General features: G+C 44.7%; 1 protein-coding gene across 2 annotated transcripts in view; it reads right to left on the bottom strand.

Moving 5' to 3' along the window:
- The window catches only part of TBC1D2B (TBC1 domain family member 2B), a 76,702-nt gene that overhangs the window by 29,023 nt on the left and 25,777 nt on the right, over nucleotides 1–21,902 (bottom strand). For both annotated transcript variants that reach the window (XM_066354791.1, XM_066354790.1), the window contains exons 2-4: nucleotides 20,459–20,612; nucleotides 7,982–8,147; nucleotides 4,973–5,133 (exon numbers count right to left, since the gene is read on the bottom strand). In XM_066354791.1, coding sequence (XP_066210888.1) covers nucleotides 4,973–5,133; nucleotides 7,982–8,147; nucleotides 20,459–20,612 — 481 coding nt within the window. The remainder of the gene's footprint in view (nucleotides 1–4,972; nucleotides 5,134–7,981; nucleotides 8,148–20,458; nucleotides 20,613–21,902) is intronic.

A 21,902-nucleotide genomic window follows, 5' to 3' on the forward strand; every position in this document is an offset into this window, starting at 1 on the left:
CAGCAGATTTAAAGGACACACTAGATCAACTCAATTTAATAGATATCTTCAGAACCTTTCACCCCAAAGCAGCAGAATATACATTCTTTTCAAATGCTTATGGTACATTCTCTAGGATACACCACATGTTAGGGCACAAAAGTGGTTTCAACAAATTTAAGAAGATTGAAATCATATCGAGCACTTTCTCTGATCACAATGGCATGAAACTAGAAATCAACCACAACAGAAAAACTGAAAAATACTCAAACATTTGGAAACTAAATAGCATGTTATTAAGTAACAAATGGGTTAACAATGAGATCAAAGAAAAAATTCAAAAATTTCTAGAAATAAACGATAATGAGCATACATCAACTCAAAATTTATGGGACACAGCAAAAGCAGTCCTGAGAGGGAAGTTCATAGCATTACAGGCATACCTTAAGAAGCTAGAAAAAGCTCAAATAAACAAACTGACCCTGCATCTAAAAGAACTAGTAAAAGAACAGCAAGTAAAGCCCAGAGGTAGTAGAAGGAAGGAGATAATAAAGTTCAGAGTGGAAATAAATGACATAGAGCCTAAAGAAACAAAACAGAGGATCAGGAGATGGTTCTTTGAAAAGATAAACAAGATTGATGAACCTTTACCCAGATTCACCAAGAAAAAAAGAGAGGACTCAAATAAAATTAGAAATGAGAGTGGAGAAATAACAACTGACACAACAGAAATACAAAATATTGTAAAAAAATACTATGAAGAACTGTATGCCAAAAAACTAGATAACCTAGATGAAATGGACAAATTCCTTGAAACATATAATCTTCCAAAAATTAATCTGGAAGAATCAGAAAACCTAAACAGACCGATTACAACAAATGACATTGAAACAGTTATCAAAAAACTCCCAAAAAAGAAAAGTCCTGGTCCTGATGGCTTCACAAGTGAATTCTACCAAATATTCAAAGAAGAACTAACTCCTTTCCTTCTCAAGCTATTTCAAAAAATTCAAGAGGAAGGAAGACTTCCAAGCTCCCTTTATGAGGCGAGCATAATTCTGATTCCAAAATTAGGCAAAGACAATACAAAGAAAGAAAATTATAGGCCAATATCCCTGATGAATTTAGATGCTAAAATCCTCAAAAAAATATTAGCAAACCGGATCCAGCAATATATGAAAAAAATCATACACCATGATCAAGTGGAATTTATTCTTGGGAGGCAAGGCTGGTACAATATTCGCAAATCAATCAATGTGATTCATCACATAAACAAAAGGAAGAAAAAACCACATGATAATATCAATAGATGCAGAAAAAGCATTTGATAAAATCCAGCACCCATTCATGATCAAAACTCTCAGCAAAGTGGGAATACAGGGAACATACCTCAACATGATAAAGGCCACCTATGACAAACCCACAGCCAACATCATACTCAATGGGCAAAAATGAAAAGCAATCCCCTTCAGATCAGGAACAAGGCAGGGGTGCCCCCTTTCACCACTCTTATTCAACATTGTTCTGGAAGTCCTAGCCACAGCAATCAGACAAGAAAAAGAAATAAAAGGCACCCAAATTGGAAAAGAAGAAGTAAAACTATCATTATTTGCAGATGATATGATATTGTATATAGAAAACCCTAAAGTCTCAGTCAAAAAACTACTGGACCTAATAAATGAATTCAGCAAGGTGGCAGGATATAAAATTAATACTTAGAAATCAGAGGCATTTTTATACACTAACAATGAACTGTCAAAAAGAGAAATTAAGGAAGCAACCCCCTTCACCATTGCAACCAAAAAAATAAAGTACCTAGGAATAAATTTAACCAGAGAGATTAAAGACTTGTACTCGGAAAATTATAAAACATTGATAAAAGAAATCAGGGAAGATACAAACAAGTGGAAGCATATATCGTGCTCATGGTTAGGAAGAATAAACATCATTAAAATGTCTATAATATCCAAAACAATTTATAAATTCAATGCAATACCAATTAAAATACCAATGATATACTTCAAAGATATAGAACACATATTCCAAAAATTTATATGGAACCAAAAGAGAACACGAATAGCCTCAGCAATCTTGAAAAGGAAGAATAAAGTGGGAGGTACCACACTTCCGGATATCAAGTTATACTACAGGGCCATTGTATTCAAAACAGCCTGGTATTGGCATAAGAACAGGCATATAGATCAATGGAACAGAACAGAGAACCCAGAAATAAACCCGCACCTTTATGGACAACTGATATTTGACAAAGGAGGTAAGAGCATATAATGGAGTAAAGACAGCCTCTTCAACAAATGGTGTTGGGAAAATTGGACAAGCTACCTGCAAAAAAATGAAACTAGACCACCAACTTACACCATTCACAAAAATAAACTCAAAATGAATTAAAGATTTAAATGGAAGCCATAAAACCATAAGCCTCTTAGAAGAAAACATAGGCAGTAAGCTTCTGACATCTCTCACAGCAATATATTTGCCGATTTATCTCCACGGGCAAGTGAAATAAAAGACAGGATAAACAAATGGGACTATATCACCTGACCAGGTGGTGGCGCAGTGGATAGAGCGTAGAACTGGGATGTGGAAGGACCCAGGTTTGAGACCCCGAGGTCACCGGCTTGAGCGTGGGCTCATCTAGCTTGAGCAAAAAGCTCACCAGCTTGGACCCAAGGTCGCTGGCTCCAGCAAGGGATTACTCGGTCTGCTGAAGGCCCGCGGTCAAGGTACATATGAGAAAGCAATCAATGAACAACTAAGAAGTTGCAACGTGCAACGAAAAACTAATGATTGATGCTTCTCATCTCTCTCTCCGTTCCTGTCTGTCTGTCCCTATCTATCTCTGCCTATGTTAAAAAAAAAAAAAAGGGACTATATCAAACTAAGAAGCTTTTGCACAGCTAAAGACAATAAGAACAGAATAAAAAGACAAACTACACAATTGGAGAACATATTTGACAATATGTCTGATAAGGGGTTAATAACTAAAATTTATAAAGAACTTGTAAAACTCAACACCAGGAAGATAATCCAATCAAAAATGGGCAAAAGAAATGAATAGACACTTCTCCAAAGAGGACATACAGATAGCCAATAGGCATATGAAAAAATGCTCAACATCACTAATCATTAGAGAAATGCAAACTAAAACTACAATGAGATATCACCTCACACCAGTCAGAATGGCGCTCGTCAACAAAATAACACAGAATAAGTGCTGGTAAGGATGTGGAGAAAAGGGAACCCTCCTCCACTGTTGGTAGCAATGCAGACTGGTGCAGCCACTGTGGAAAACAGTATGAAGATTCCTCAAAAAATTAAAAATCGAACTGCCTTTTGACCTAGCTATCCCACTTTTACGAATACATCCCAAGAACACCATAGCACTGTTTGAAAAGGAGAAATGCACCCCCATGTTTATGGCAGCATTGTTCACAATAGCGAAGATCTGGAAACAGCCCAAGTGTCCGTCAGTGGACGAGTGGATTAAAAAGCTTTGGTGCATATATACTATGGAATACTACTCAACAGTAAGAAATGATGACATTGGATCATTTACAACAACATGGATAGACCTTGATAACATTATACTGAGCGAAATAAGTAAATCAGAAAAAACTAAGAACTATATGATTCCATACATAGGTGGGACATAAAAATGAGACTCAGAGACATGGACAAGAGTGTAGTGGTTATGGGGGGAGGGGTTGGGGGAGGGAAGGGGCACGAAGAAAACCAGTTAGAAGGTGACAAAAGACAATTGGACTTTGGGTGATGGGAATGCAGCATAATCAAATGTCAAAATAACCTAGAGATGTTTTCTGTGAACATATGTACCCTGATTTATCAATGTCACCCCATTAAAATTAATAATAATAAAAAAAATAATCAACCAATGAATGCATAAATTAGTGGACCAACAAATTGATGTCCCTCTTTCTCCTTTCTTTTCTCTAAAATCAATCAATAAAAAAAAATTTAAACACATCTACAGGCCTGTGGGGCTCCTGATTTGAACAGACCGATGGAAGACAGATAGTTTTGGAGCAACTGGGGAATATTCAAGATTTACTGTAACTGTTTTTAGGTATAATAATGAAGCTGTGGTTATAATGTTTTTAAAGAGTCATTATCTCTTAGAGATACATACTCAAATATTTAAAGGCAATGGATTGATATCTAGAATTTACTTTACAATAATCCAGATGATGGTGTATGCAGAGAGAGAGAGAGAGAGAGGTAGGAGCTCAGAGGAAATAAGAGAGGCTACAAGTTCAAGATTGTGGAAAACAAATGATGGGCACTCCTGAATTCATGACACTATATAGTCTACTTTTGTATATGTGTCAAATCTCTATAAATGCCAAAGTGGTTTTTTTTTCCTTGATAGAGAGAAACAGGAAGGGAGAGAAAGATGAGAAGCTTCAATTCATAGTTGTATCACTTTAGTTGTTCACTGTTTCTCATACATGTCTTGACTGGGGGCTCAAGCTGAGCCAGTGACCTTGGGCTCAAGTCAGCGATGTTGAGCTTCAAGCCAGTGACCTTTGGGCTCAAGCCAGCAACCATGGGATCATGTTGATGATCCTGCACTCAAGCCAGTGACTCCACGCTCAAGCTGGATGAATGTGCACTCAAGCCGGTGACCTGTGGTTTCGAACCTGGGTCCTCAGCATCTCAGATCAACGTTCTATCCACTGTGCCACCACCAGTCAGATATGTTTTGTTTTTTTCAATCAACATTTTTGTAAAAAGCACCATGGATGTTCTAGCTCCTGAAAAAGTTTAAGAATCACAGGACTCGACAGCTATTCATTTCTTGTAACATCTAAAGTCTTTATGTTTTATCTCCCACAAAGAGAATGTAAACTCCCAATGGGCATTATGCTTCTGAAAATACCTGTTCCTGAAGGGTCGCCCACATCCCTGGTGCCTCATATAAGGCAAAAGGAAAGAATGACAGACAGCATGGCTATACCTTTGTTTCCTTCGGGTATCTGCTTCTTCCTCTCTTCCTGGGCTGTGGACTCCTCCAGGTCCTTAGGGCTCGGGTCTAGAAGCTCCCACTCTTCATTGGTGTAAAACACACTCTTCCGACTATCATGCCCTCTTCCAGGGCGGAAAGAAGACATTGAATTTCTATTGGGACAAATGAAATGTGTTATTTAAAAAAAATATTTTATAAAACAGGCCCTGGCTGGTTGGTTCTGTGGTAGTGCATCGGCCCGGCATGTGGATGTCTCGGGTTTGATTACTGGCCACGGCACACAGGAGAAGTGCCCATCTGCTTCTCCACCCTTCTCTCTCTCCTTTCTCTCTATCTCTCTCTTCACTCCCACAGCCAAGGCTCCACTGGAGCAAAGTTGGCACAGTTGGCTCTGTGGCCTGCACCTCAGGTGCTAGAATGGCTCTGGTTGCGATGGGGCAACGCCCCAGATGGGCAGAGCATCACCCCTTGGTGGGCATGCTGGCTGGATCCCAGTCAGGCGCATGTGGTAGTCTGTCTCTCTGCCTCTCTACTTCTCACTTCAGAAAAATTTTAAAAAAATAAAAAATTGGGCCATGGCCGGTTGGCTCAGCGGTAGAGCATTGGCCTGGCGTGCGGGGGACCCGGGTTCAATTCCCGGCCAGGGCACATAGGAGAAGCGCCCATTTGCTTCTCCACCCCCACCCCCTCCTTCCTCTCTGTCTCTTCCCCTCCTGCAGCCAAGGCTCCATTGGAGCAAAGATGGCCCGGGCGCTGGGGATGGCTCCTTGGCCTCTGCCCCAGGCACTAGAGTGGCTCTGGTGGCGGCAGAGTGACGCCCCAGAGGGGCAGAGCATCGACCCCTGGTGGGCAGAGCGTCGCCCCTGGTGGGCGTGCCGGGTGGATCCCGGTCGGGAGCATGAGGGAGTCTGTCTGACTGTCTCTCCCCGTTTCCAGCTTCAGAAAAGTACAAAAAAAAAAATAATTAAAAAAAATAAAAATAAATAAAAAATTGTAAAACAACATATAATTTCACATATCCAGGGTTGGATAAAATGATAATATCTAATAATATCCAATGCTGGTGAGGATGCTCATACCCTGCTAGTGAGAGCATAAACTGATACCGTTACCATGGAGACTAATCATCAGTCCACAGTTATGGCAAAGGTGTCCACCCTAAGACCAAGCATTTCCTAGACGAATCTCTCATATGCGCACAAGGAGCCACAAAAAAGAACATTCATTGCAGCACTATTCATGTTAGCAAAAAATGTAAACTTAGATATCCATCAACAGGAAAGCAGATAAACTGAAGCATACTCATAAAATCAAAGATTTTACATCATTTAAAATGAATGAATTCACTCAACAAATATTTATTGTGTGCCTACTATGTGGCAGGCGCTATTCTCAGTGTTTGGGATAAGCCAGTGAACAAGATAAAGATTCCTGTCCTGTGGAAAGTACTTTCTAGCTAAAGTTCCATGTATCACATAGATAGTTTTAACATACTGAATGAAAAAGTTTTTAAAGAATGATATATACAACAGGATAGTGTTTGAAATCTTTAAGACAATACTATTAATAGATATTTACAGATACAGACATATGTAGTAAAACTAGTTTAAAAATCCATACATAAATGATAATTGTCAAATGCAGATTCTGGTCACCTCTGTGAACGGCAAAAAAAGAACAGGAACACTGAGAAGAGAGAATCTGATCTGTACCTAATATTTTAATTTTTTTTTTCTTCATAGGGACAAAGAGAGTCAGAGAGAGGGACAGACAGGGACAGACAGACAGGAACAGAGAAAGATGAGAAGCATCAATCATCAGTTTTTTGTTGCGACACCTTAGTTGTTCATTGATTGCTTTCTCATATGTGCCTTGACCATGGGCCTTCAGCAGACCGAGTAACCCCTTGCTCGAGTCAATGACCTTGGGTCCAAGCTGGTGAACTTTTTGCTCAAACCAGATGAGCCCGCGCTCAAGCTGGCGAGCTTGGGGTCTCAAACCTGGGTCCTTCTGCATCCAGTCCAACGCTCTATCCACTGCGCCACCGCCTGGTCAGGCTATTTTTTTTTAATGCAGCAGAAATATGACAATATTATATACACTGGGCAGTGGTTGCCCAGATAATTCATCTACTATGCTCTATACTTGTCCATATGCTAAAAATATTTCATTAAAGCTTTTAAAAACTATGTTGAGATTTGTGCTTCCAGTGAAGACAGAATAAGAGGGATTGGATTTACAGGCCCCTGAAACAACTAAAACTGTAGCCTACAATGATTTTCAGATATTGGACACCAGGCCGCACAGGACTGTAACCTTGAGAGAGGGGACAAATGAGGAGAGCCCAGCTTACAGCTTGGGACAGTTTCCAGGCCATGGCCCAGGCGGGGGAATCCAAGTGCATTTAGAGGGCACAGTGCTGGAAGAGAGAGCTGAACAGCGAGTGATCTCAGGGGGCCCCGAAGTCCCCAGTGGGGGGACTGTGAGGCTTGTAGGAAATCTATCCCAGAATGGGGACAGAACCGCCTGAGAGGAGCAAAGAGAATAGTCTCTGAGGCTATACAGGGGTGGGAGTGTCCAGTCCACCAGCCAGGGCAGTAAAACAGCTACATCAAGGGCATCAGAGAGAATATTCAGACAAAGGTTACTAATATTATACCTAAAGGTTGCTCTCATCCCACCTAACAAAGCTTAAAGGGAACTTCAAAAGTATCAAACTATCTGAGTAATTCAACTATATTCCAAAATAAAGTTCAAGAATATTTATAGAATACAAAACAATCCAGCACCTGGAAAGGTGATAAGTCACAATATTGGTCATCCAATACAAAAATTACCAGGCATGCAAAGAAGTCTGAATATACTAATTATGAGGAGAAAAATCAGTAAATAGAAACAGACCCAGAAATGACGGAAGATAAAATTTATACATGAAATCATGACACATATTATTAGAAGTCACTTGTTCTCAGTGTCACGTGTGACCTTCCCAAGACTCACTTGAGCTCAGCGCCCCACTGCTTCAAAGAGAAATTGATGGAATTCGGCTGCCCTGGGGCTGGCTGACTAGCAGCCTGTTCTCCCACCAGTTCTCGAGGGGCAGCTTCCATAGCTAAGATATTTCTGGCTTTTTCTGCAGAATCATTTGGGTGTGGGTAAATGAAATCTGAAAGAAAGAGACAGACAGAGGTCAGTTACTCAAAGCTTCCACATGGATATCCTCCATGAAACACTGATTGATAAACTATATAAAAACCTGAACCATGTACATGTATCTATCGATGTTCTGCAATCATTTTGATCTAAAGCAGATCATCGTTTCTCTAGGGAAGGTTGTGATGTCCTTCAAACCACCAGGTGTTAACAGGCTCGGCCCAGGGAATGAGGAGGCTGGGCTCTCCTCTGCTGTCCTGTGGATCAGTAAACTTGACATTAGCTGTGACCAAGGCCCACTCACCTGTACTGATAAAGAACAACTTCCAAGACAAACTGTTAGGTACAAAAAGCAAAGTGCTGCCTGACAAGGCAGTGGCGTAATTAGTGTCAGACTCGTATGCAGAGGACCCAGGTTTGAAACCTGGAGGTTGCCAGCTTGAGCACGGGCTCATCCAGCTTGAGCGCTGGGTCACTGGTTGGAGCGTGGAATCAAAAACATGACCCCATGGTCATCTGGCTTGAGCCCAAAGGTTGCTGGCTTGAGCAAGGGGTCACTTGCTCAGCTATAGGCCCCCGGTTAAGGCATATTAGAAAGCAATCAATGAACAACTAAGGAGCTGCAACAAAGAACTGATGCTTCTCATCTCTCCCTCTCTGTCTGTCTGTCCCTATCTGTCCCTCTCTCTGTCTCTGTAACAACAACAACAAAAAGCAAAGCACTGATAAGATCATACTACACTCCCTCCTCTCTAAGAAAGTAGGGGGGAATACAAACAAATACATATTTGCTAATATATACAAATAGTAACACTATTTAATAAGTTTGCATGTTACAGAAGAGCAATACGCAGGCAAATGAGTTGATGTAAAAGAGTAAATTCAGCCTGACCAGGCGGTGGCACAGTGGATAAAGCGTCGGACTGGGATGCCAAGGACCCAGGTTCGAGACCCCGAGGTCACCTGGTTTGAGAAAAAGCTCACCAGCTTGGACCCAAGGTCGCTGGCTCGAGCAAGGGGTTACTCAGTCTACTGAAGGCCCGCGGTCAATGCACATATGAGAAAGCAGTCAATGAACAACTAAGGTGTTGCAATGCGCAACGAAAAACTAATGATTGATGCTTCTCATCTCTCTCCGTTCCTGTCTGTCTGTCCCTGTCTATCCCTCTCTCTAACTCTCCCTCTGTCTCTGTAAAAAAATTAAAAAATAAAATAAATAAATAAAAGAGTAAATTAAGCCCTGGCCAGTTGGCTCAGCAATACAGCGTCAGCCCAGAGTGTGGAAATCCCGAGTTTGATTCCCGGCCAGGGCACACAGGAGAAGCGCCCATCTGCATCTCCCCCCTTCCCCCTCTCCTTCCTCTCTGTCTCTCTCTTCCCCTCCCACAGCCAAGGCTCCATTGGAGCAAAGATGCACCAGGCTCTGAGGACAGCTCCATGGCCCACGGGCTCAATGGCCTCCACATCAGGCACTAGAATGGCTCTGGCCACAGCAGAGCAATGCCCCAGATGGGTAGAGCATCGCCCCCTGGTGGGCATGCCAGGTGGATCCTGGTCAGGTGCATGCGGGAGTCTGTCTTTCTGCCTCCCAGCCTCTCACTTGGAGGGGGGAGTAAATTCACAGGCAAATGTGTTGATGCTAAAGCATGTCAGATTCAAACTTTATACTATAACATTCTAAAATGTAAGCTTTTGCATTTTTTAAGGTTAAAATTATATAATACCCAAGATCTGCTTTAAAATAACAATATTTTGTTATTATTAATAAAAATAATATAAATACTTGCTTCAAATACCATGTCACTTTAAAAATCACAAAGTTAGGCCCTGGCCGGTTGGCTCAGCGGTAGAGCGTCGGCCTGGCGTGCGGGGGACCCGGGTTCGATTCTCGGTCAGGGCACATAAGGAGAAGCGCCCATCTGCTTCTCCACCCCCACCCCCCTCCTTCCTCTCTGTTTCTCTCTTCCCCTCCCGCAGCCAAGGCTCCATTGGAGCAAAGATGGCCCAGGCGCTGGGGATGGCTCCTTGGCCTCTGCCCCAGGCGCTAGAGTGGTTCTGGTCGCGGCAGAGCGACCCCCCGGAGGGGCAGAGCATCGCCCCCTGGTGGGCAGAGCATCGCCCCTGGTGGGCGTGCCGGGTGGATCCCGGTCGGGTGCATGCGGGAGTCTGTCTGACTGTCTCTCCCTGTTTCCAGCTTCAGAAAAATACAAAAAAAAAAAAAAAAAAAAAAAATCACAAAGTTAACTGAGCAGGGGTATCAATGAAACAAGGTGGGTTATGAAATAATAATTTTTGAAACTACCTAATAAATATGGGGGTAATACTGTTATTCTCTTTGCATATATTTAAAATTCCATAATAAAAATTTACTTTTTAAGTTTTGACAACAATGCATCCAACTACAAATACTTACTATTCTTCCAAATGATCTGATCTCTGAGAAGAGGCATGTTTGTAGCAGAATATAACATTGTTTCACAACAAAGATTGATCTACACTTCCTTCCAGTAAAGCATCTCTACAGAGGAATACCATCCATCACTCTTTTTGTGAAAACAGAATCAGAATGGAACTGCTGAGCCTGACCAGGTGGTGGCGGAGTGGATAGAGCATCGACCTGGGTTGCTGAGGACTCAGGTTTGAAACCTCAAGGTCTCTAGTTTGAGTGCGGGCTCATCCAAATTGAGCGCAGGGTCACCGGCTTGAGTGTGGGATCATAGGCATGACCCTATGGTCGCTGGTTTGACCAAGAGGTCACTTGCTCGGCTGGAGCTCCCCAGTCAAGGCACAAATGAGAAAGCATCAATGAACAACTAAAGTGCAGCAACTATGAGTCGATACTTCTCATCTCTCTCTCTTTCAGTATGCCTGTCCCTGCCTTTCTCTCTCCCTCTCTCTCTCATTAAAAAGAAAAAAAAGAAAGCCTGACCAGGCAGGTGGGGGTGCAGTGGATAGAGTGTTGGACTGGGACGCAGAGGACCCAGGCTAGAAACCCTGAGGTTGCCGGCTTGAGCGCAGGCTCATTTGGTTTGAGCACAGCTCACCAGCTTAAACTCAACTCAAGGTCACTGGCTTGAGCAAGGGGTCACTGGCTCTGCTATAGCCTGCCTGTCAAGGCACATATGAGAAAGGAATCAATGAACAACTAAGGTGCCACAAAGAAGAATTGATGCTTCTCATCTCTCTCCCTTCCTGACTGTCTGTCCCTCTCTCTCTCTATCCCTGTCACACACACACACACACAAAAAAGGAACTGCTGAACATTGATATCCAAGAAAAAAACGACTTTCTCACCAGACCAGATGTTGTGTAGGACAGGCGTCTGTGAAGGTAACCGAGCTCTGGTAGAGAAAGCAGAGCACAAGAAAACCGGGCTACAGGGGCCCCAGGAAATCGATGGTCCCAAAGATAACCCCTTACAATGGGCTCACACTCTGCAGCAAGTCACTCACCTGACCACAGTCAGTGTGGGAAGGAACACACTGGGAAAAGTGTCCTGGGTGAAGAAGTGACTGCTGTGTCTCTATCAGGGAAACCTGGCTCTGGCCAGGAGAGTCAACACTGGCTTAGAGTAGAGTTCTGAGTAGGAAAAGCAAGAAAGTGTTGAAGACAGAAGAACCGCAGACTGGGGAATGGAGTACAGGCCTGAGTCAGGAAGGCTAGAAGTTATAACCCACCATAGATTTCCACTAGGTACTAAGGGTACAACAGAGTGAGACACAGTTGTGGCGCCTAAAGTAAGCCACATCTAGGAGAGAGAGACACACAAAATAATAAAGTCAGATGGCATGCATCAAGTCCCTCGCATGCAGACCCCTCCTCTAAGCCACGGGGCTCCAGGAGGTGCCATAGAGATTGTTAAAGGGAGAGGCGGGAGAGATGCCACCCTCAGCGTCAACCACAGTGCTTCCTCTTTGGAGTTCCCCTTAAGATTTCATTTGGAAAAGAAGGTTCAATAAACAAACAAAAAACAAGTTCAAACACCGAATAGTCTCTTCTACCTGCTTCACTTGTCAGGACAAGAAAGCCCAGAGCCAGAGCATGAATGCAGTCACCTGCCCTGTGGTGGACCAACCGCAGCAGGTGCACGACCATACCTATTAGAGGTGGGCCCCCAGCCCTGGTGGGTCCCTGTGCCAGACAATGGGCAAGAAGGAGGCAGGAAGATAAAACTAATACCTGGCTTCTCCGGGCTTCCAGACTTCCCAGCTTCCCAAAGGCTGGTCTTTCGCAGACCCCTCATCCTCAGGGCAAAACATTACCATTCTAAGCCAAGACAGGAAATACTGTATTTCCTCATGTGTAAGACGCTCCCATGTATAAGACGCACCTTAATTTGGGGGCCCAAAATTTGAAAGAAAAAAAAAAGTATTACATAAAGTTATCGAACTCAAGTTTTATTCATCATAAAATTCATACAACTCATCACTGTCAAAACTCCCATCCATTAGCTTGTCCTCATCTGTGTCTGATGATGAATCAATATCTTCAATAATGAGTGCAAAAACAAGCGCAAAAAAGTGGGAAATGCAAGTAAAAAGATCTATAACCACTGCATAAGATGCACCCAGTTTTTAGACGCCAAATTTTTCGAAAAAGGGTGCGTCTTACACATGGGGGAATACAGTAAACACAAGGACCTGTACCAGCCCAGTCCAGCCTCTTCTTCCTGCGTGGGCTGACAGCAAAGTGAGGGTGGCCCCTCTGCAAGGTCTGCTCGTCAAATGCTCTGTGTGACAAAGGAAACCCCAGCCCTTGCAGCAACTCGCACCACACTGGAAATGCTTCCTGGGGAAGTCGGGGCCCAAGGGTGGCATGGAGAACAGGGACTAATTCTAAATGTAATTATTTGATGTGAAAAAAAAAGCTATTTCCAAGTTTTTGCTATCATTGCTATTTTTGTCTGGCTTTCAGTTTTTAGAAAACCATGTGACATGTACTTAAATAAAAGCAAAGCTGCTGGCTTCTCCTCAATACACGTCCTAACATTAGCATGCAGGGAACTGCCTCAGGACACAAACTGGGAACCAGCAGTATTCCCTGGACGTCTTTAAGAGGACAAACTGGATTCAAAGTGTGCTTTATCTTGCAGCTTCAGCAGGAGAGAAAGTCTGCTTGAGGGGTTTACTGTTAGACCTTCTCTATTCTCTTTAAACACTTGCAAATGCCTAAATGACAACTTGGAGTGAGCTTTGGGCTACAGTTTTTACATTTCCTAGGTTCTGATTCCAGCACAACCTCTTAATTCCAGTGTGGCCTAGACAGCCTCAGCTTTCTGGATCTGTAGAAGCCCTTCCCACAGGCTGTCACTCGAGCACAGGAGGAGGCCCGTGCTCACACTCAGGCTGCCTCAGTGGGTCTCCCTCCTCTCCTGCTACAGCCTGCTGCCTCTATGGGGCCAGACCCTCTGCCAGCTGGCTCTGCAGAGGGCAGAGCTGAGTGCTGTGGGAGAATGCCCACAAAGCCAAACCCAGGACACACTGTCATCCAAGAAAGGAGCAAAGAACACTGGGCAAGGCTGGTCCCATGTGTGTCAAAGATAGCAAAAAGGGCCTGGACATTACCACTGGAAGCTGCAGAACAGAATGGGGTTAATCTAAAAATGTACTCCTCCCCCCCCCTTTATCAAAGTGAGTTTAATCCAGACTGTGAAGAAATGGTCAATAGACATAGCTTCCAAGGGATGGCATAGTGTGAGCTAAGCACCAAATAGGGAATGGGGCAAGCCACCAGTTTCTGAGAGCTCTAGGTGGGCCAGTCCATGTGTCTCTTGATTACTTGTCTGTCCACTCTCCCACATCCCCCACCAAAGACACACATCCTGTGAGAATGGGACCTGGTGTGATTAGCCAACAGCTGCACAACTGACACCCAACACTAAGAGGAGGGACTCAATAAATACAGATAAAGGGCTCAATGAATAAATAGAAGATGGTAGGTAATCTGCTAACATGACATGGCAGGGCGGGCCTTCTCTGGGTTCAGGGAATGAGATAGGAGGCCCTGCAGTCTCTAATGGGCATAGGCTCATCATCCCTCTTGCCACCTGGTCTCTGAGAGATCCTCTAAGTCAGAGGTAGGGATGCACACCTGACTGAGTCCATGGCAACCTCTCTCCCCCTCCATGCCCCCCTGCTCTCCTGCAACATGGCTGTCTTCCCCGTTCCACAGCACCAATAACGCCTGCATTTGTTTACCTGCACCTGATCCCAGCAGAGCTAGGCTCAGCTCATCTCCACTGGCACCAAACCCCAGCCCCTTGTGCAGTCTCCTGTTGGATCTTCTCCAGGAGGCTGGACTCGAACCCTGACTGTAGAATTACAGAAGGAAGTTCAGAGAACATCTCATCCACAGATAGGAAAGCAGCATGCCCAAGGTCCCATAAGCTTTCTCCATTAGAGCAGGCTGCCTTGTGGACACAACTTACACTTTAGAACAGCACCTGGCATTGTGTCGTAGTAACAAACAGGATTACACAGAAACACGGTTTCTTTGATTTTTTTTTTTTTTTTTTGACAGAATCAGAAAGAGGAACAGCCAGGGACAGATAGGAAAGGAGAAAGATGAGAAGCATCAATTCTTTGTTGTAGCTCTTTGTTGCAGCTCCTTAGTTGTTCATTGATTGCTTTCTCACATTTGCCTTGATCAGGGCACTACAGCAAAGCGAGTGACTCCCTGCTCAAGACAGCAACCTCTGGGCTCAAGCCAGTGACCATGGGGTCATGTCTATGATCCCATGCTCAAGACAGCAACCCTGTGATCAAGCTGGTGAGCCCGTGCTCAAGTCGGACAAGCCTGCGCTCAAGCCGGTAACCTCGGGGTTTCGAACCTGGGTCCTCCTCATCCCAGTCCGATGCTCTATCCACTGCGCTACCGCCTGGTCAGACTTCTTTGATCACTTTATGAGATTGTGATATTAATGTTACATGGAATTCATGCAGCTTTGCCAGTGCTGGGTCTGCATTCCACCCAATAGTTTTCCACCTGTCAGTTCCAGCACCTGAGTGGAGGGCACACACATGCTGCAGGAACAAGTAGCCACTTCCCTTCCCTCCCCTCCCACATAAGCTGCTGGCACACAAGTCACACTGCCTGGTGTAGGGCTTCAGGGAGGAAATATGTTGTCAAGCCTTAACCGTCTTCACGATGCCATTGTTGGTAAGAAAAACCATCCATACTCAAACATGAGTGCTTTGGCACTCATGCCTCCTGAGACGGTGAGTGCCTCTGCCCTGTTGAACTCTCAAGAAGTTTTTGAAAAAAGTCTTATTAACCCTGGCTTGTTTGCTCATAAGTTTATGTGGGAAGTGAAGCAAACAGATGTGCTGGACACGCATCTTGTCATGAAGCTATTGCTACTTACAGAAGAGGGCTTCTTTGGGTTCTGGCTATCCCATTCCTAAGAGCTAGGAAGGTCTGGGGCCCTTAACTTTTTTTTTTTTTTTAACATCTTTTTTCCAGCCTCCATTCAGTAATAATTTTTTTAAACCAACTGTCTTCACTTAATATATTTGTTTACAGTATCAGAGTCTATTGTTCTTTCTTAGATATCAGCATTGTGCAGGACCCTTGATTTTATCTCTGCAACTTATTCCTTTGTATTGAAACCAGGTCTTTGTCTATTCAAACACAGAAGACGTGCAGAGTTGTGTCTGAGGCCTGCGCACCTTCAGAGGCCAGGCTGCATAAAGGAAGGCAGACAGAGCAGATGAACAAACGACAAAGTTATCCCACTTCCTAATACTTGATTTAATATAATGTTGCAAATTCAATCACACAGGTGGGAACAGACTCCTACTCCCTAGAAAACAACTGTGACAGTGCAAGCTGCCCAATAAGTACTCATTCCAGCTCTGCCTTCCCCACAGACCCTGGTTTTGATGGTGGCCACATGCTGAGCTACAACACTAGCCTTCCTAAACCCCCTTCCAGGTGCAGATGGCCATGTGACAGCTCTAGCTAATGAGGCATGATCAAGGGTTTCTGGGCAAGTTTTCTCCTTTTTAATATAGGTGCCACTTCTACAGGCAGCCTGCACTAGGAGAAAAGCTAATAACATTAGGGACAGAGGACAGAACAGGGGTCTCTCAACGGCATTGCCAGCCATGAACTACTTGTCATGAGACAAGTCCCTGTAAGTCCCTATTAGTCAGCTTTCCTGTTAACTGCAACTGAATACATCCTAATTCAAAATGGTAATACACATACATACATACATACATATACACATGAACTTAATGCAGTTTTCATAATACAACTATGGGGGTAGGAGGCAGACAAGGCCGTTGTTACTATTTCAAACCCAATGAGCCAACTCCTTCCCTCTCCCTGAAATCTAATTAATCCATCTCTGAATCCTCCAGTTCTCCCACCAAACATTCTCCCAGCTCTGCCCACTTCTTTCCATCTTCTCTGTGACGGCTCAGGTCAAGGCAGCTAGGGTTTCCAGCCTGGACACCACAACAGCCTTCTAATTGCCAAGGAAGCCGTTCTCTGTCATTCGGCATGGTTCCTCATCTCCAGTGAACAGCTGACCCAATCACTCGCCATGCCTTCCCCTGTCTCATAAAACTTTCCCGGTCTGGTCCCTGATCATCCATCCAGCCTTCCACTGGTCACTCCTGCCCACCCACTTCACTCTACCTCTAGCCAGGTGCCAGGTCTCCAGGGCCTCTAAGTCTTTCCTTCCCTGGTTCACAAGGCGGCTGCTAGTTGACCGCCAAGACTCAGGTCAGCTGTCTTCAAGCCCAGGAAATTCTCCGACACCCCAAGCAGAGAAAGGTTCCTGAATTCACCTCTGGTGCTGTGCTCATTAGACTATATTGTACATGGCCAAAGACAATATGCAAATAAATGGATGATGCTTTATTCCAATAAAACTTCATTTCCACAGGCCATAGTTTGTTTGCTATCTTGTACTAGAGAAAAAAATGACCTACTCAGAGTCTGACAAATAGTAAATATCAACCAAAAAACATATATATATATACATAACACACAGACACAAACAACTGTGTGGTGACACCAGAGGGAAGAAGGGTGGGGGTAGGTGGAGGTGGGCAAATGGGAAAAAATGAGGACAGAAGGAGACTTTGCCTGGGACGAGTGCACAATGCAGTGTAGAGAGGCCAATATGGCTTCAAATACAACATAAGGCACCATTGCATTTTATCTTTTAACCAATTTTTATCTCTGACGATTAAACAAAGGGGCTACAACCTTTCTCCTCCATTTCTTCCTTGAGACTTTCTGACTGCTGAATAATTATAGTCTCACAAATTGGCCAGTAGTCCAAAGTTTCATTATTTGTTCTTAGAAGCTACCTAAAAATGGGTGGAAGTTTAAAACTAGTTATTTCTACAGGTAAATCTTCAGACACTCCACTGCTCTTAGGATAGAGTCCAAACCCCAGACCCAGATGTCAAGGCTCTCTCAACTCCAGCCTGGGTGTGTGTCCAGGCTCGCCTCACGCCCTGCTTTCCTCCCAAGGCTCACCCTCTCATGGGAGACCCCTCCCTGTTTACCTGGCTAACTCTTCATCCTTCAGGTCTCAGCATAGCTACCACCTCCTCAGAGAGACCCTCGACTGCCCACAGCTGTATTCAACCACTCATGGCCCTCTGTATCCTGTACATCCCCTCACACTCATCTCACTTTTTCTTCACACCTACTCACTGGAAATTCCTTGAGGAGAGGAACTAAGCTGCTCACAGGCGCCTACTCTGCTGAATGGATGAGTAAATGTCAGTGGCACAAACTCCAAATTCCTACCCTGAGAGCCCCCAAACCAAGTGAACAGAACCAAATATGGGCTTCAGATGCCTTCTCTGGCTCCCAGGTCACAGTATTTTGGCTCAAAAGAAGGAAGGACGTGCCTGACCAGCGGTGGCACAACGGATAGAGTGTCAAGCCGGAATGCTGCGGTCTCTGGTCTGAAACCCCGAGATTGCTGGCTTAAGCGTGGGTTCACTTGAGCATGGACTCGTCAATATAAACCAGCGGTTCTCAACCTGTGGGTCGCAACCCCGGCGGGGGTCAAACGACCAAAACACAGGGGTCGCCTAAAGCCATCGGAAAATACATAATGTATTTGAGAACCGCTGATATAAACCTAAGGTTGCTGACTTGAGCCCAAGGTTTCTAGCTTGAGCAAGGGGTCACTGGCTCGACTTGAGCCTCTCAGTCAAGGCACGTATGAGAAGCAATCAACAAACAACTAAAATGAAGCAACTGCAAGTTGATGCTTTCCGCTCTCTCCCCCCCCCTTCCTGTCTCTGTTTCTCAAAAGCCAATTTTAAAAGTTCACTGAAAGAAGGAAGGCGTGCTACACAGACCACAGGGCCAGGTGTTACCTCTTTGCCTCTCCATTCCGGGTAACACCTCAGAGCCTCTGCTAGAGAAGCACTGGGACCTCAGAGCAAAGGAACTGAGCCAATCCAGCCCCTTTGTGCCCAAGGCAGTAGCTGCCATCGTGACTCCTGCTCGTTCCCCTACAGCAGGGGTCCCCAAACTTTTTACACAGGGGGCCAGTTCACTGTCCCTCAGACCGTTGGAGGGCCGGACTATAAAAAAAACTATGAACAAATCCCTATGCACACTGCACATATCTTATTTTAAAGTAAAAAAACAAAATGGGAACAAATACAATATTTAAAATCAAAAACAAGAAAATTTAAATCAACAAACTGACCAGTATTTCAATGGGAACTATGCTCCTCTCACTGACCACCAATGAAAGAAGTGCCCCTTCCGGAAGTGCAGCGGGGGGCCGGATAAATGGCCTCAGGGGGCTGCATGTGGCCCACGGGCCGTAGTTTGGGGACCCCTGCCCTATAGTTTCCACATGTTCCAAGTGGCTTCAGTTATTGAGCTTCTTTTAATCAAAAGCACTCTAACGGTGGCTTTAAGAAACAGTCAACAATGAGTAGACTTGTAAACCAAACACAGAGGCTTTAAACTTGAAAACAAGGCATCACCTCTGCTCTGGTGTCATCAGAGTTAAGACATCCAGGAAAACAACTTGAGAGTTCTCGCAGCACAACATATAAGTGGGTACGGAGCACATGCTATGATTCCCACTGACCTGCTGAGAAAGACTTGATTGGTAAAAACAAGGTTGGCAGGGAAATGGGGGTTAAAAGGAAAATAATAATTAAAAGTCTATGAAGCCTGACCTGTGGTGGCGCAGTGGATAAAGCATCGACCTGGAAATGCTGAGGTCCCCGGTTCAAAACCCTGGGCTTGCCTGGTCAAGGCACATATGGGAGTTGATGCTTCCAGCTCCTTCCCCCTTCTCTCTCTCTGTCTCTCTCCCTCTCTGTCTCTCTCTCTCCTCTCTAAAAATGAATAAATAAAATTAAAAAAAAAAAAAAAAAAGTCTATGAAGGTAGGCCCTGGCCGGTTGGCTCAGCGGTAGGGCGTCGGCCTGGCGTGCGGAGGACCCGGGTTCGATTCCCGGCCAGGGCACATAGGAGAAGCGCCCATTTGCTTCTCCACCCTCCCCCTTCCTCTCTGTCTCTCTCTTCCCCTCCCGCAGCCAAGGCTCCATTGGAGCAAAGATGGCCCGGGCGCTGGGGATGGCTCCTTGGCCTCTGCCCCAGGCGCTAGAGTGGCTCTGGTCGCGGCAGAGCGATGCCCTGGAGGGGCAGAGCATCGCCCTCTGGTGGGCAGAGCGTCGCCCCTGGTGGGTGTGCCAGGTGGATCCCGGTCGGGCGCATGTGGGAGTCTGTCTGACTGTCTCTCCCCGTTTCCAGCTTCAGAGAAAATACAAAAAAAAAAAAAAAAAAAAAGTCTATGAAGGCATTTGTTTCTAAAACAAGTCAGTTGCACATATGCCAAGGCCCTTATGCCATGAGTAGGGAAATGCCACAGATCCAGAAAGAAATGGAATTGGTGTTTGAGGTACAGTCTTCCTAAAAAACATCACCGGGTCACATGTGAGTTCTTGGAGAAAACCTTCCCAGTGTACACAGACATCTGTAAACTCTAGCAATTCTGCCCACCTGAGCATGAAGGTGTAAGTGTGGGTACTGTGCCTCCAGGTGGGAAGAAAGTAAGGCTGGCCCTGAAGGCACACAGGAGCTCCATCAGCACAACTACCTGCCTACCTCAGCTGTGTCATCTCAGCAGGGTGCTTGGCAATGGCCTTGCCTTACTGCTAAGGTCATTACTAGGCCTGAACACAATTCTGGACGTGGAAGCACTCAGTAAGCATGGAAAGCTGCCCGTTCACAAGGGATCTTCACTGTGATTTTCATTCTGAATCTCCCTGCTAAGCTAACTTACCATGTCAAATTGGCATGGGTCCCTTCATTTCTCACTCACCTGTGCTGTCTCTGGCGACGAGGCCCTTAGAAAAGTCCCCAGGGGTGGGGGAGGTCCTGCTGTCCCACTTTACCATGTCAAGACCATTGCAATATTCCCATCTCTTCTGCTGCAGCTCCTGTAACCAGTAAGTCATGAGTTGATGATTAGGAGCCTAAAAAGAGAGAGGGAACAAAGTGTTATGGCCACCAAGAAGATGAAAGGCTTAAAAAAACGATGTTCAAAAAAACAAACAAAAAAACGATGTTCTATGAGAACAGACAACTCACCACTGAAAGGAAAAGTTTAGAAGAACAGGTCAAAGAAATTTCCATTTCAAGACTAGCAGCTTTTGCTCACAAGTTGCTTAAGCAAATAGCAATTTTTTTTAGATTTTATTCATTTTTAGAGAGGAGAGAGAGAGAGAAATGGGGAGAGAGAGAGAGAGAGAGAGAGAGAGAAAGACAGAGAAAGAGAAGGGGGGAAGAACAGGAAGCATCAACTCCCATATGTGCCTTGACCAGGCAAGCTTGGGGTTTTGAACCAGCAACCTCAGCATTTCAGGAGGATGCCTTATCCACTGCGCCATCACAGGTCAGGCATAAATAGCAATTTTAACATAAAGAATTTACCCTAATATAAGAAACCTATTTAAGTTCTAAAATTACAGTATGATAAAATACAACATTTTCCTCAAAAAATTTAGGAAGGATTGATATTCCTGCTGCCCTTTCACCCTGAGTGCTCCAAGTTCTGTCTTAAGAAATCACAAAGGAGTGGATACCACCCTGGCCATATCAAATCAGTAATGATATTTAACCTCTGCCAGCACCTGGAAGAGTGAACAAAGGAAACTACAAATAAAACATTATCTGGAACATCCATTAAAATGGCTAATTTTTTTAAGTGAGAGGAGGGGAGAGAGACAGACAGACAGACTACGCATGCACCCCTCCAGGACCCACCCGCAAGCCCCCTAAAGACAATGCTCTGCCCATTGGGGCCATGCTCACAACTGAGCTATTTTTGCACCTGAGGCAGAGGCTTGAGGGAGTCATCCTCAGCACCTGGTCAACTTGCTCAAACCAATCAAGTCATGGCTGCAGGAAGGGAAGAGAGGGAGAAGGAGAGAGAGAAGGGTGGGGCAGAGAAGCAGATTGTCATTTCTCCTGTGTGCCCTGATTGGGAATCAAACCCAGGATATCCTCACGCTGGGCCGACGCTCTACCACACAGCCAACTAGCCAGGGCCAAAATTTTTAAAATTGACATCTTTAAATGAAAGGATATAGACAACTAGAAACCTCATTTATTGCTAGCAGAATATAGATGGCAGAATCTCTTTTGAAAACTGGCAGTTACTCATAAATATACAGTTCCCAAATGATCCAGCAACTCCACTCCTAGGCCTCAACCAAGGGGAATAAAACATATATTACGCCCTGGCCGGTTGGCTCAGCGGTAGA

This window comes from Saccopteryx leptura, chromosome 13 (genome assembly GCF_036850995.1).
Source record: "Saccopteryx leptura isolate mSacLep1 chromosome 13, mSacLep1_pri_phased_curated, whole genome shotgun sequence".
Lineage (NCBI taxonomy): Eukaryota > Metazoa > Chordata > Mammalia > Chiroptera > Emballonuridae > Saccopteryx > Saccopteryx leptura.